General features: G+C 44.1%; 1 protein-coding gene across 1 annotated transcript in view; it reads right to left on the bottom strand.

Annotated features, from left to right (window-relative positions):
- The window catches only part of SMU1 (SMU1 DNA replication regulator and spliceosomal factor), a 423,637-nt gene that overhangs the window by 401,796 nt on the left and 6,435 nt on the right, over positions 1–15,406 (bottom strand). The window contains exon 2 of the mRNA XM_069630784.1: positions 11,928–12,138. Within this exon, the coding sequence (XP_069486885.1) occupies positions 11,928–12,138 (211 nt within the window). The remainder of the gene's footprint in view (positions 1–11,927; positions 12,139–15,406) is intronic.

Genomic DNA, 15,406 nt, shown 5'->3' with positions numbered 1-15,406 from the left:
TGAATGGAGTACCGAGACATAACCTCTGACCCTCTTCCTTTGCCCTGCCAAGTCTGGGGAAGAATCGGAGTACAGGGGGCAAGCTACAGAGCTTCTTACCTACCCATATAGTCCCATTATAAGTCAACGGGTTTCTAATAAACCTTTATTCTAACACTTTTGGCTTTGCCATTACTTGCTTGCGCAAGACTTCTGAAAGTTGGCGCTACTACTGTTAGCTAGTTTAACTCATGCTCTAACCATAAGAACCCCCAGAGACCCTACCTGCATTTTTTCCTGCTCCAAAGATTCTGTGGAACTTTAACCTGAACTATTGGGCAAAAGGTCCCAGACAATTCAGGGTTGGACAGTTTAAGTTGGGGACCATTCTCTGTGGATCTTGAGTGCATAATACTAATCTAACCTTTCCTTTGCAGGAGTTTGCGATATGTATTATGCCCTATAACAAGTGAATGTCTATGTCTATATCGGGAGGATAGCTCAGCGGCAACATGCTCGACTTGGAAGCAAGAACACACAGAGCAACACAGGTTGCATCCCCGGGTCCTTGCTTAGAAACCTCTGGGTAGGTTATAAATAACCTATCATATATCATATCTATGTTTATTAGTGTTGTGTGATAATTCTACTTGCTAGTTGTCATTTTTCTGGTGCGTTTTGGCCAATAAATAATTATATTTGTATACATCCTGTCTAAGTTTAATCTGTGATTCCCATTGTGTGACCTCATTGTGGACCCCTTACAAGCTCAGCCCACCACCTCTGAAGAACTTAGCCTAAACCCCCTGTCACTGCTACCCAAACTGGTTTGGCTACAGCTCCCCAGAGTTGTCCCTGTCACAATACAGGTTGGCCTTCTATACATCTGTCCACCAGGACAGAGTATAGAAAAATCAGTCCTAACACCAATCTTAGTACCTCTTCCCCGTACACCACAGGGGAATATTCTCTGACCCCAGTCCTCTGCCTCTTCCAACTGATGAGTAATAGTGAAAGGACTTGCCCCTCCAAGCTGATCCAGTGGGGTGAAGTTGCGGTGGTCTGATTGCAGCACCAAGTGATTTGGCTGCTGCTTTGGAGGTCTGCAGCTTCTCGAGGCTCTCGCCAGCCTTGCTGCCAAATAGGGGCATGTTAAGATGCCTGGACTGCACACCTGGAGCAAAGCCAGACGCTCAACCAGGCAAATCTGAGCATTACAGTACTAGCCACCATAGCCCTGTTGATACTGTCAGCAGAGTCAAGACCATTCTGGAGGAATTTGTACATTGCATCTTTCCCCATCCTTAACAATATTTAGAAATCTCTCTCTTTCTTCCCCTTCGGGGATATGTTCAGCCGCCATCGCAATGCAATTCCAAAGGGTGAAAGTGAATTTAGCCAGTACACACGTTGCATTTGCCAATTTAAGGGCCATACTCTGAGCAGGAGAAAACCTGTTTGGCCAAAACATAATAACGCTTGTCATCTCTGTCCGGGAGAGTAGTTGGGTATGAATTTTGTTTGGATGTAGAAGTGTCAGCCTGAACAACCAAACCTTTGGGAGTTGGATGCTCTGTCAAATAAAAGGGGGGTCACTGCTCGATGCTCTGTACGTACTTTTATTCACTGTTGGTACTCTTGTTCAGAGGAGAATTGCCTAGCATTTCGGTGCTGGACTGCCCCAGGGCAGGACAAAGACTGATATGTTTAGGATATTTCTTCTCTGTGAAAGATAGTGAGCTAAAGACTCTGGGTAAGTCTCTCGCAACCAGGACTAATGTCTGGCAGAGGGACTCCCAGGACCCCCCTTGTTAATTTACGTACTTTTATTCACAGACAGAATTAATTCCGGTGTCTCCCAGTTGGCATTCACTCGCCTTTGTAGGGCTGCATGAAAAGGAAGAATAGGGTCCTCTTTGGGTCCCTTGTTTGTATTTTGTTTATTTGTATAGCACGCCTGGCCCAAAGGCATCTGGGTGCATAATATAGAATATCCGTGGGGTCGTCCTGTAGAGGTGCAGCTACTCCAACCCAGATATTCTACAACCCTGGACATCAGTGGTCTGTAGGATCCATCAGCATGGTGTGAGGGATCTGGTCTTCTAAACTCAATTTCTGGGGATATATCCAACCCACTTGCAGTCTGTAGGGTTTCTGGAAGAGGTTTTATTCTCGATTCCTCAGAAATCAAGGCTTCTGGGACCCCTGGTGCCACATACTGCAATCCAAAATGGATGCGATTCATCCCAAGATACCTCAATATCCTCATAAATTGAGGAAAGTGACTCAAAAGTCTTTCCTTAGTAATGGGGTGTACATTGTCAACATCCCGCAAGGGTTTTGAAATGTTGGTGGACAATGGCATCGAAATCTTCCATGTGTCGACATCCGAGGGCACCGACGTCAAGTTTTTCAGCACCAATGATTTTCGAAGGAGTCGTTTCTCTACTCGAGGGAACCATCAGAGGGCTCCTGAGGAGTTTTCTCCTGGATACCAAGGTTACACATGTTTTGTCCTTTGCCTTCTTTTTGTCGCGTTTGTCGACATGGGCATGGCTCTTTATCCTTCTTCGAGGGGTTCGCGGCTGCATGCTCGAATCCTTTGAGCATTTTAAGTCTGAATCTCTCCCATTCAGCCTAGTATTTGGACGAGTTGCCACCAGTACAGGATGGGAAGAAGGAATGTTAGCATACAGTGCAACTTGTTGATGACAACACCAGTAAAGATAGTGCAAACAGTGAATGATGAATGCTTAATGGAATGGGCCAAATATTCTAAATTATCATGGGTTGAAAATGCAATAGGACCTGTATCCATGCTACCGATGAAAAATGCGACACCGTTTCAGAAACAGGAGTCTAACCACAGTTGGAGAAAATAAAGGATGCAATCAAATAATTGACGCATCAGCAATGAAGGGAGGAACTGTGGTGCTAATTGACCACTATTGGGCGTGTGGATCTAAAGCAGCTACCTAAATATTGGGGATGAATATGTTCTATAGTAATCATACATGTTCCTGCATTGGCGATTCCCAAAAGTGATCTCCACAGACAGCTTTCTGAAAAAATGGATGGACACCAAAAGGAAGAAGAGGTCTATTAACCTCGCCCGACAGAAGAGAAAGGGAACTATTTTCAGGCAAAATCAATAGAAGCTTATCACAACATTCCAGATGAGCACACATTGTTCAGTAGAACAGCAGTGATATTCCCAACCATACTCATGCCAGGAATTGAAACTGCAGTCAACACCAAGTGGTTACAAATCACCAGGTGGAAGCTGCTACAAACATTAACACAACAAAAGGATTGAATGTGATTAGAGGAGAATTTAGGGCCATCAGACTCCTGACCCTCCAGAACAGGTATGCCCCAGACTTAAATACAACACTGGAAAGAGACGTGTGCGCCATGATCAGGCCGTCTTGCTGTACGTACATACCTGATCATGATGGAGAAAATGGAACCCTGACAGATGCAATCACTATGTTGTCAGCTCTGCATACGAAACAGGTGGAAGAAGTAGGTAAGACTGAAGATGAAGATTGGTTTTCATCTCTATTCTCGTGGGTTCCAACCTGGATGGCAAATGCCTTCAAACTACTGGGAGAAATGCTAGTGTTAGTATTGCTAGGATTCTGTCTTGTAAGAATAATCATAGGACAATGCAAGAACACCGCAAAAAAGCTATTGGGATGAAGATTATAGATGTGATTGCTCCGACTTATTAGCACACACAGACTGGAAGCACCAACTGTGAACACCTGAAAGGAAGTACCTAGCACCCCCAGGAACAAAGTTTCATTACCCCCCTCACCAAGGATCCTAAGAACTATGTGTGACGTTGAGTGTTCCGTCGACCGACTGGGGAGTGTTCCCATATGACCTGGAGTGTGAATAAAAACAAATAAAAGCAGGTGACCTGAGGGGGGGGGGGGGTGACAAAGATAAGGCTTCCAAAGAAAGCACAGTGTGAAGAAAAGGTGAAGGGAATTTTTGGCGGTGGTCGAGGACTCGACCAAAAGGGGCCATAGGGTAATGTAGAGCGGCAGATGTACACGTCATCTATAGAGCCCGACCCCTCATCTCCGTCATATTGGAAGAATAGCAGTAAGACACGCCGAACAACACCAGGTATCATCCCAATACTGCATGGAAGATATGTCAGACGATATGCTCCGAGACAACCTTATCAAATGTACCCACGAACTGAGGTGGTAGAAGGAAGTCTGTAGACACCACTGAACATAGAAGTTTAAGTGAAGTTCGACAGTTGTAAAGTGATGTTGAGAAGAGACGAGGACACACTCAAACAATACAAATACATGCAGAATGAAGATGTGACTGAAATGATAGAGTAAACATGTATGCGAAATACAAAGAAATCATATAAACTGAGAAGATAAGTGAGCAGAGATGCAGTATAAGGTATATAAGACATATAGAAGCTTGCTAAACAAAGATTTGTTTTGTTCGCCAGGTTTCCCTACTTTATTGAGCTAAGTATTATTTTGCCATATTCTTTGAGTCTGTCTGGTTATTTGGGCCCGAGATCAGTTATTGTGGTAATCCCATTTAGGACTTGCTACGCTCCAGGTGATACTGCACAAAAGGCTCAACGAAGTGCTTGAGAGTTGGCAAAGGAAAACCCTCAGTCCTAGAAGCAGTTCAGCAGATTGGGGTCTTGCAGTGTTCAAACATTGTTACTGTGCATGCTGTCTGATGACCACAGAGTGCTCCAGCGAACACACTGCTGTAGGAGGGACCCAGGGATCCTTGGGAAGAATAATTATTGAAGATTTAGCATCTTCGGGAGTCAAGAGTTGGAGCCATAGGAGCAAAAAGGCAAAGAAGCCCCAGTCACCGGTACTGGCGATGCAGCATCCTCAGTCGTCATCTCAGGGTTCGGCTTCTAAGAATGAAGTTGGCACAAAAAGACTCATGGATGGAAGATTCGGCCGCAGAGATACCCTAGGAAGGAGCCAGGCACGGAAGGAGGACAGATGTAACAGAAGACAGGGAGGCACGTTCAGTGGTACAGTTGCAGCACACATTTAAGAACATGCTCCTGGAGCATGCCAGATGGGGGGGAGGCCGACGATGTTCTGGAATGAAGAGACTCTGGTCCAGGTGGCAAAGACATATTTAGGGTCCTAGCAGCAAAGGTGATGCAGGTATATCTGGGACACTGGGCTGAATTTCAGGCACGAGAGGTGATCCAGAGGCAGAGCTTTGCTATCTGATTCAGCGGAGTGTCAAAGTGTGCTGGGGCAGAACTTCAGTACTAGCAAGTCCAGCAACAGACCAGGTGAGCTAGAACGGGGCCGGGGTGCCAGCCAGCCTCTGGTTAGAAAGCAGCACAGACGCTGTGGCATTTTCTATTCGGCTTTCCTTCCTTTGGAGCCTCGCACTCAGTCCTTTCACTCTACCTACCCCTGAAGTGCTAGCAACAGAACTGAGAAAAGCAGACACAGGAAGACCAGACAGTTAAGATACTCATCATTGTTATTCCTTAAAAGCTACTAAGATAAGCTCTCATCAGGCCTGAAAGTTTAATTCACCATTGTCAAGTGAGAAATGGTGTGCTGTGTGCATGTGGTAACTTAACATGTTTACCCCTGCAATTATGTAGATCGGTTTGTCACCATTTTGCCTTCTACTCTTAGGCCTGGCTAGATAGAGAGAGAGAATATATATATATATATATATATCTGCGATCTCTGTGTTGGTCAGTAAAACGGTTTCGCCTTTTTAGGCTCTCGTTGGCGATTGGTTCACCCTGATAATGCTGCATTTTCAGTGAGATGGACCACAATGCTCATCCTATTTTCGCCTCTTTGCTTTTTTGGCCCATCCCTTACCCCGTTTCTGGGATTATTCATGTAGCACCTTCATTTACAACCCAGCATTTTATTAACTTGATTCTTTGGTCGCTGTCTACCCCAATTTCCCCATTTTAGCCCACCTCAATAATTAGTTATCTTTCTTCCATAATCACTTCAACGCCTTTCACTAGCTCTTCACACTCATCAACTTATCCCTTCCTGACTTAAACAACCAACACACATCAGTCCCCATTTCATTAATGCTTTAGAGGCTCCTCTGGTGTTAACTTTAGACTTCCTAAAGCTCATCTCCTCACTACTTGTTTAAAATTATGATTTTTCTCATTTGAATTTCATTCCTTAGTTCCGAATCCGACATTCACATTTCCAACACTTTGTACACACTTCCTTCAACACCCCTTTCCTTCTCTTTACACCCACCATTTCATTCCTACTTTTATTATTATTCACACAATCTTTTCGGTTTGATCCATGTTATAGCCTCAAGGTTGTTTTCTTCCCAACGTACTCGCCCGAGTACCACTGCTATAGCATAAAATGGAAAATGTTTGGTTTGATTTTTTTTAACAGATTCCCAAAAAATGTAATACCCCAGATCTTTATGGAGATTTGCCTAAATACACTTGCCATGCATCATAACAGTCCTACGTCCTTCGCATCACCTGTTTTCTGCAGCATTTCTATCTTAAGGTATTTGTCAAAGCAACAAGCTATGAGAAGACATGTTTTACTTTATTCTCTAGGGTGCCTAGTTACGTTTTCCATACCAGATTTATGAAGTTTAACCACTAGAGTGAATAGCCTATTACTTGTATTCCCATGCATTCACCTGTATTATATTAGATGCCAGCTGAGAGCCAGGTGTCTCACATGGCCAATTTAGGCCCATCACCTCTTCACTACGTGTTGTACGCAGAGTAACACAGGTTCGAAACCCGGTCTGCGCTTATGAACCTTTTTGGTATTAAGCATGTTATAAAAAAACAATAAGATTTGCTACATTTATAAAGGTGTCCTACTATGCTAAACTATATTCTGCAGAAATGTGCTACAGTAACCAGCATATTTTTTAAGCCATGGGTTTTGAACAGTCTTTCACTTACACTCTCTTAGGACTGATTTTCTATACTCTGGCCTGGGGGGCAGATGTATAGAAGGCAAAACTATATTGTGACAGGGACAACTCTGGGAGCTTTAGCCAAACCAGTTTAAGGTAGCAGTGACAAGGGGTCTAGACTAAGTCTCAAGAGGTTGTGAACGTGTAAAGGGTACACAATGGGAGTCACAAATTACACTTAGACAGGATGTATAAAAATTGTTATTTATTTATGGCCAACCAACACTATGCAAAGAAGACTATCAGCTAGAAGTATCACAACATAATAAAAAAAAAAAATATATATATATATATACAGTCACTAGAGTAGGACATAATACAGATCAAACCCATGTAAAGGAAGTACAGATTACATTATGCACTAGAGGTCCACAGAAGATTTGCCCTCGCTTCAGAAGTCCTTCCCCAAGTTGTCTGGGGGCCTTATGCCCAAAGGTTCAGGAAAAGTTCCAACACAGTTTGTAACGTTGGAAAAAACGAAGGAAGGGTCTCTGGGGTCCAGTGAACGATTCCAAGGGTTAGTGGACCTATTATTATAACTAACATAACAAAAGTGCCCCCAACTTTCGGAAGACTTGCACAAGCAAGCAATGGCAAAGCCAAAAAGTTTTAGAAAAGTTAGCAAAACATTTAAAAGGGAGTATAGAGGAAGAATCCCGGTAACACACCCCTCACCCCACCCCGCCATTAGCCAGCAGCCTGTACTCCGTTTCTTCATAGAACTGGACCAGACTCAGGAGAGCCGTTTGACAGCGGTCAACGCAGCATGTTGACGCAAAGGGACTCACTTTATGTGCCAAGACTTTCCCTCCCATCTCAGGTCCCCTCGCTGAAAAAAGTCTTGTAGGACAAGGTATTGATCCCCTAAGTTCCAGGCCTCAACACGGAATGGTGACGTCGGCAGCACGGTAGCCCAAACTCAGAGCTGGTCAGCCACAGGGCTGTCCCTGGGCACTTCCGAAGACTCTTCTTCGCAGGGTACCGAGCAAACGTCTGGAATGGATGTTACCTCCTCAGGCCGCAGCTCCCTCACAGGACTGCGGAAGATCGACAGCAGCAGAAGTTGGTTGCCAAGCCTCTTCCAAACGGGTCACCGGTCTCCTCAAGGGTCTCACAGCTGGACAGAAGTCTTGGCTTCTTAATGTTTCTCCAGGATCTCTCTAGAGTGGGTGCAGAGGTCCTCTTCTTATCCCAAAAGCTAGGTAAGAGCAGAAACTCCTACTAGCCAATAGCAAAACTAGCCCCACACACACCCCAGCAGTGGTCCAATCAGGACCACTGACGGGAACACTCCTGCATAACACTCAGACACACTGAAACCAGTTTACAGATTGGGACCAGGCAGCAACAGCCCACATCCTGCCAGCAAACACACATAGCCCTTCAGTAGCACGCCAAAAGCCCCTGCTTTCCCGGGCACTGAAAGTCCATATAAAGGATTTTCCTGGCCTCAGAGGCCAGGAAGCCACGGTTAGTAGCGAAATGCGGTAAACGCTGGAAGGCTAAAACGAAAAGCACCTCAGAAAATTGTAAAAAGTCACTGCTGCCACCAGCTTGTCCACTTAGCACACTAGAGTAAATCCCTGGTGTGTTAATCTAGGACAAAAACAAAAGTGTACCCCTTTTTTTTTTTTATTTTAAATTGTACAATTCAGTAGTTTCCACAAGTGATAACAAGTTACTAAAAGTAGTAACCAAGTAACAAGACTAAGGGAAATAATGTTACCCCGTACGGACAGCCTGAAGGACAGGTCAGAATCCCCATTACAGATGAGCAAAAGAGTGTAGTGAAGCTTAAGGCTTCACTGCACTGCAAACAGAAAAATAAAAAGCAAAAGGTTTGGGGGGGGTCATAAAAATGGAAGGAAAGGTGCAGGAAAGATAAATTTTGTGTCCTCCAGCATCTTCTCTACACACGTCCAAACCTTGGCTCGGCACACCCAGACCACCTTCTGGTTCTCATCAGGAGGGAATACAAAATTAATATCTGGTTTGAAGCCTCCACAACTCAAAGGCACTTGAGCATATATCAAGGGTCTAATGCACTCGTAGCCGGATTAAAACTACCATCATCACTTTGGATTGTTAATTGCCTTCTAGAAAGTTTGGTTGCCAATGTAGTCAGATTGCATTTCCAAATTTAGAATGTTTAATGCAGCACTGATTCTAAAAGCATCCCTGCCATCACCATCATACAGCCTTTTTAAGCTGTGTCTTCCATTTGTCTGTTTTGCTGCTTGGCTTCTCCTCCTGCTCTTCTTCCCAGTTACCTTTCCAAGCCCAATGACCACTGCCTGGTTTGGCTCTAGGCAGGGTCATAATACAATTCGACAAGGACAAGGTTTGGCGCTTAATACCCACATGATGGTGATGTGTGGGCAGTATAAAACACTTAACATAACCCATGCTCAATGTGAATTAATTCCGAAAATTAAGCTGTGGGAGAAAGTAAGAGCCAGGCCTGAGGTGAGCTGTTAAAAGCATGGCTAGTAGAGTGACTGCACTAAATAAGTGTATTTCCGGTCAACTTTCTCTGCGAATGAAAATATGCGAGTCTACACTTGGGAGATGGCATTGCATATGTGTGCTGCTGTGAACTCGAAGAGGGTGTGAATAACATTCTACAGACATACCTCTTCAGTTCGTGCTGCACTATAAAACGGGCCTATCCGACCATTTCAACAGAAAGCCTCCGACATCTCTGCTGCATAGTCCTCCCTGGTTTTTTCATGGCATCTGCAAGTAGCCATACAGTCGGCTTAATTCAATTTGCATTCTGGGACTTTCCGTGCTGCACATAAATGGGGAAGGAAAACTACAAATCTCTGAATGCAAAGAACCTTTTCTTCATACATCGCTTTGGACAACTTACATGTTCCGACTGCACAGCGCAGCATAGTCTATGCTGTAGGATGCAAGTCCCTGCAGCCGCATTCACCTGCAGTTGGGGTGGCCAGATAACACCATGCCGTCCATGCACCAGGTGGTTTCCAGACCTGGGCTTTCACTAAACAATTGAGGTGAAGCCCAGGGCTGGACAATGGTATCCGGCTGACACTGGGCCATCTGGCCTGTCATTAGTGCTGAAAACAAGGCCTCACACCAACCAGCATGCCCCTAACACACCTGTTTCAGCGTAACACAAAAGGGCTTCAATAGCAGCAGGCCACTGTATTACTCATGAATACATTGCCTAGCAGCAAAACAGGTTCGCCATCAAATATGTCCTCACCGAACATCAAACATGAAATAGCACTACATCAAAATAGCACTACATCAAAATTGTGCCCCACCTGTAACCCAGCAAGTATTGTTAAGGTGAAGCTACTTATTGTGCAGGATGAGGCCCAATCTATGGAGTAAGGCAAAAGCGCTCATAACCAGTGTGTAGCTTTCATCTGTGGACACATACATCACTTGGGAGCATTCTTAATATTGTTGTGGCAGCATCCAACATTATCAGAAAGCACATGATCAAACACTGGTGCTTTAGTGTTTTCTTCTAGCAGGAGCATGATGAAATACTCGGTCTGTGGCAGTTATTAACAGCCAGTGCTGTTAATAAACAGAACAGATAGGACCAACCTTTTGAGCCAATTGTGAGTATTTAGCAAGGGGCTTGTTTGAGTTTAGAGAGAGGAGAAATTGTTAATATGCAATTTATTCGGACAGTTCCGTTTTTAGGTCGTGGCCAAACTTGTTTTATTTGCAATGAGGATGCAATAAATGGAACATTTTATTTATTTATTGCGGTGTTAATTCTGACTGCTTCCTTAGGGATGTTTGATTTGTATTTTTTTAGGATCGTCTCGCTTCAATATTTTGGAAAATCCGCTTTATTCTTTCGAGGCATGCTAATATTTATAGGGCGCTTCAAATGTGAAGTAGTCGTTCAGTTTTATTTGCACTCTTCTATGGAGAAAGTGGTACTCACCGACGTGTCGCCATATAATCGAGGGCCGAGTGAACCTAATGCACAATAAGGAGACAGGGCGACTCAATGTCATTCTGCAAAAGGAGAGTACCCTTAAAGAGGGGCAGAAAGTGGAGAGAAAGGGGTAAAAAGGTAAGGTTCGGGGACGAATCGGAAGCCAAAGAGGAATGGGACACAGGAATAAGGAACAAATGGTCCAAAAAAGAACTTAAATGGAGGGGAGAAAAAAAAGCTATCTGAACACAGAGGAAGTAATAGTTGGAGCAAGCCAGGACAAAACGCAGAGAGGCAATTAGTATTGCGTACAATAATTACGTAAGCTTGTTTGCATTCGGTTTGCCTTTTCCTTCATGCAATAACCATTGTTTTTGCAACTCTCTTTGAATGTTCAGTCATCAACATCCGTGCAATTCTGAAGTCTCCACAGGTTAAGCTCTTACTGCGACCATCGAGATGAGGCCTGCAGATTGCAATTTAAAGTGCAAGTTCAGCATTTCATCCTTACAAGATTTCATCATTTCACAGTCTCAAATGGAGTGCCATAAAGTTGGGTAGCACTGACACCAGTCACAGTGCCATGAAACCATGGTAGCAAGTTATATAGGACGCCTTGCTTTGAAGAAGCACTTGATACAGGGCCATAAGATATAGATCACGGTCAAATAATTCCTGACAACCAGGAGCCAATTTTACCTCCTGCTCCACCAATTCCTATCTAAACTCCTAGCGAGCTTAAATCATAGTTGGTAGAAGGTTTCATAAAGGTTCATGAAATGGACACAGACAACAGAGATTTACACATGACATTTGAAAAAAAGGGATATTATGGTACGGGTAAAGAGGCAGGTTGAGATAAGTTATACCTACTAGTGTTCATGGATGCATTCCAGATGGGTAGTTGTGCCATAATTACCAACATTTGACCGGCTTGTGAAGAAATGTTTTTGTTTTGAGTAACGTATTTGAAGCAAGTAAATAACAGTAAAAAACTTAAATTGTGTACTTAACAGTTGCCCGAAAATAAGCGGTTATCACTGAAGCACCATACCTGTTCGTAGAGATCAATGAGCGTTTTGTCAGGCAGTTTCAGTGACTGTATGGCCTGTAGCACCGTGTCCCAATGGCCACTATTGATATCGGCTACAAAACTATCGATACTGTCCACCGTATTCAAAGACACAGTTGTTTCCTCTTGTAGTGTGGCAAGGGTCCGATGCAAGCCATTCTCCTTCAGGTACTGCATCATAAGACGTATAACACTGCAAAAAAGAAGCATGCATTTAATACATTGGTCGTGATCGAAGTACAAAGATCAGATACCCAAAAAAACACCAATGACTGACTTGTCGAAGACAAGTAAAGATCTGGCTAGAATGCTTATGCAGCACAGAGCTCTTGCATCAAGACATTTAAGGGGGTTCTCCCCAAAAACTGGACCATGCTCAGACTGCTTCAAATCTCAGACAGGTCAAGCTCATTTCGTCATTTCTTTTTAAGTATTTTTTTTTTTTATAGCTGAAAGCATTTGTAATGGACTTTAAAAATAACATGTAAGGAATAGTGCAGTAATTAGTCAGATGGCGCAGTAATCCAAATCGATTACACTCGACATCATATAAAAAAGAAAATAATTGGCTTGCACTGATCAAAATGTGCACCTTTCAACATTCATTTTAAGATCAAGCACAGCAGGCAATACAATTAAACACAATTCACCAAACAGCGCCCACATTTGATCTTTCAGCAGTTTATGAACCACAACACTGAAGCACCCTACAGCATATATGAAGGTTAACATTACTCACAATCCAGATACCATAGCTAAAAACGTAACATGCAGTGGTGCCAATTTTAATGTTTGTGCAAAAACAGGAGAAGTCACTGCTATTGCCTAGTTATTGCCCAACATTTCAAGGATTCGATAAAGACTCTTCATCCAACTGATGAAGAGATCGGTCAACCAATCTCCCCACTTACTTAAAATTCGGAATGTATTAACAATATAATTAAAACATTTTGATATATCAATCCATCACAAAATACAAAAACAACAGTGCAAAAGACATACAGTAAAGGTTCATAAAATTAGTCGCACCAAACGTTTGCACGTTTGCACTCTTTCCTTCCAATGTAGGTTATTGCCACTAATTCCACATACCACCAAGGATTCTAATTCCACATACCACCAAGGATTCTATGTAAAGACCGGAGGCTCACATTATGCTTCTCTTTCTTTATACAAACATATGAAAGAAAGCTCAGCAGCAAGTATTTTATGCACCTGACTGCGAGCAAATGGTATGCATAACAAAGGTGCACTCAAATATCAAAATATGAATAAAGTAACAAACAGGACCAAAGTCCAGTCTTTGAAGGAAGTCGCCTCATTTCCCAGGAGCCTACACCATAGTTCACAAGAGTCAACATGTGACATCAGTCTACCAATAGGTACACGGCTGCCCCATAACAGTCCTGAACATGATGTAACTTTCTCTTTCTTTGCTGCTCAGAGCAAGAGACAAGTACATTCATGTTCTAGGCTGTATTTACAACGTTATTTCCATTTATATATTTCTTTCTTGACATTATACAGTTTTTAACATACCGTTATTACTGTATGCGTGCGTGTTCATAGATGCATTTGTTGATACATTTTGCCTGAGGAGCGCCTTTCGCGTCCTCTTTGGCTCCCCTTGTGTGTCTCAGACGCCAGCTGTTTCCTGCTGGCTTTGGAGAGCAAAGTAAACACACAGAGTGCATTTGTATTGTTTACGCCACATAGGCGTTTAGTTTTTCTGTTTATCAAAGGGTCTGCCTCAGTGGACCCTCGCGCACCGTTGCATTTGCTTTTCCGCCGTGAGTATCCGGAGCGCCAGGGAAGCTGCGTTTGCTTTTCCGTGTGACCGCAGTCCCTCCCGCGGCCACCAGAGGGAGCTTTACAAGCTATGGTCCTTTCCTCAGCTTTCTGGCACTCGCAAGTGCATTTCCGTTACGTGTTTATAGCGGATTTGCAATCGCGAAAGTCAGAAGCTGCTGCAGCACCTCCTCAGCGTGTGTTTCTTCATATTACCAAAGGAAGAAGAAAGGAAAGAATACAATTTCAACACAGGAGTGAGGTCTGAATACTATAATCAGACACTGCATTATCCTGTCACAGGGGGCTACAGAGAAGGCGTTCTGTGCCCACAGAAAGCATTAAAAAAATGATTTATTTTTTTTTAAAGTGAGAGAAAGGTGCTATATATTTGAAATAACGGCAGTTCAGTACTCCCCTTATGCAGGATGGGTCAGAGGAAGATACTTACCAAATAGATGAAGTGGCAATGACAGACAGCCTAAAAAACTAAAAAAAGGTACTGGGATCCTCGGTAGAAACCAGCATCAAGAGGGCCGTATCAGAGATGCTCCTACCTATTCAGCAGCACCTGGACAGCTTGGAGGAGCACCTACAAGAGACCTCCCTGCCAGGGAGAAAAAAAAGACACAAAAGAGCAAGCACCTTTCAAATGGGGGATGTACTCCGGCTTGTATGAGTAAAAACTCTCCGCTTCCCCCCCCCCCCCTGAGCCAGCCACTGCTGCCGCCTCAGAGGCCTTCTCCAGGCTGAAAAAGGCCTTTCTGAACAGGAAGGAAACCCCTTCCCCAGATGGACCCTCTTACCCCTAGGAAGACAATAGGGGTAAGAGACCCTCGAGTCCGGAGGGATACCGACAGGGCACCGATGACGAGCAAGTCAAAGAGGGATATGATATCGATCAATCTCCCACCTCCTTAGATGAGGATGTTCATACCATAGGGTCAAGACCTTCAACTTCTGGGATTGCGGCAGCCCACATCCCCAAGAAGCCAGCCGGGGAACAGTCTCCTTCTAAGGGGATGTTTACACCGGAGGATCTAGTACATCCCAGATATACCGACTCAGAGCCATCATCAAGAACAACGGAACACATCAAGGCCAGGCTGCGTAAGCCACTAGACAAAGAGGTTAGAGCCAGACTCAGAGCAGAATGTCCTCGGCCAGAGATTCCGGGAAAGGTGGCTCTAACTCCAGAGTTAGACTCCAAGATCATCACCTTCCTGGGCAAAAATTTAAAAGATCCAAGAAAGGGCATTGACCGTGCCTGGAGGTCCTGTCAGGAAGGAGTCCTGGACATCACTGGTCCCCTGGCGAAAATGATGGACCTAGCTGAAGCAGCCATCGACACAGGCGACCCCATTGACCCGTAATTCTTTCGAGTTGGGCCCAAAGAGCTTTCTGTCTGCTGGGAAACACCAGCTGTGCCATGTCACCCGAATCCTGAAAAGGCATCCTGTATAAAATTGACGCTAAATTGAGCGAATTAGCGGACACTGAGCCTGGTGCTGCAGCCCAAGGCTTGCTCTTCGGCGATACCTTTATGAAGGAAATGTCAAAATTCGTTGGCACTTTTACCACCCTAGACAATGCTCAAGGCTCCATCAAAAGAGTCTTCTCTTCCAAAATGTTCTCCAGGGCCTGACGAGGTCGGGGTCGCTCCTCCGGCCGGT

The sequence above is a fragment of the Ambystoma mexicanum genome, chromosome 6q (assembly GCF_040938575.1).
Source record: "Ambystoma mexicanum isolate Mex_15411 chromosome 6q, UKY_AmexF1_1, whole genome shotgun sequence".
Taxonomy (NCBI): Eukaryota; Metazoa; Chordata; class Amphibia; order Caudata; family Ambystomatidae; genus Ambystoma; species Ambystoma mexicanum.
The sequence above is the reverse complement of the archived record's forward strand: the minus strand, read 5'-3'. Positions and strand labels throughout refer to the sequence as shown.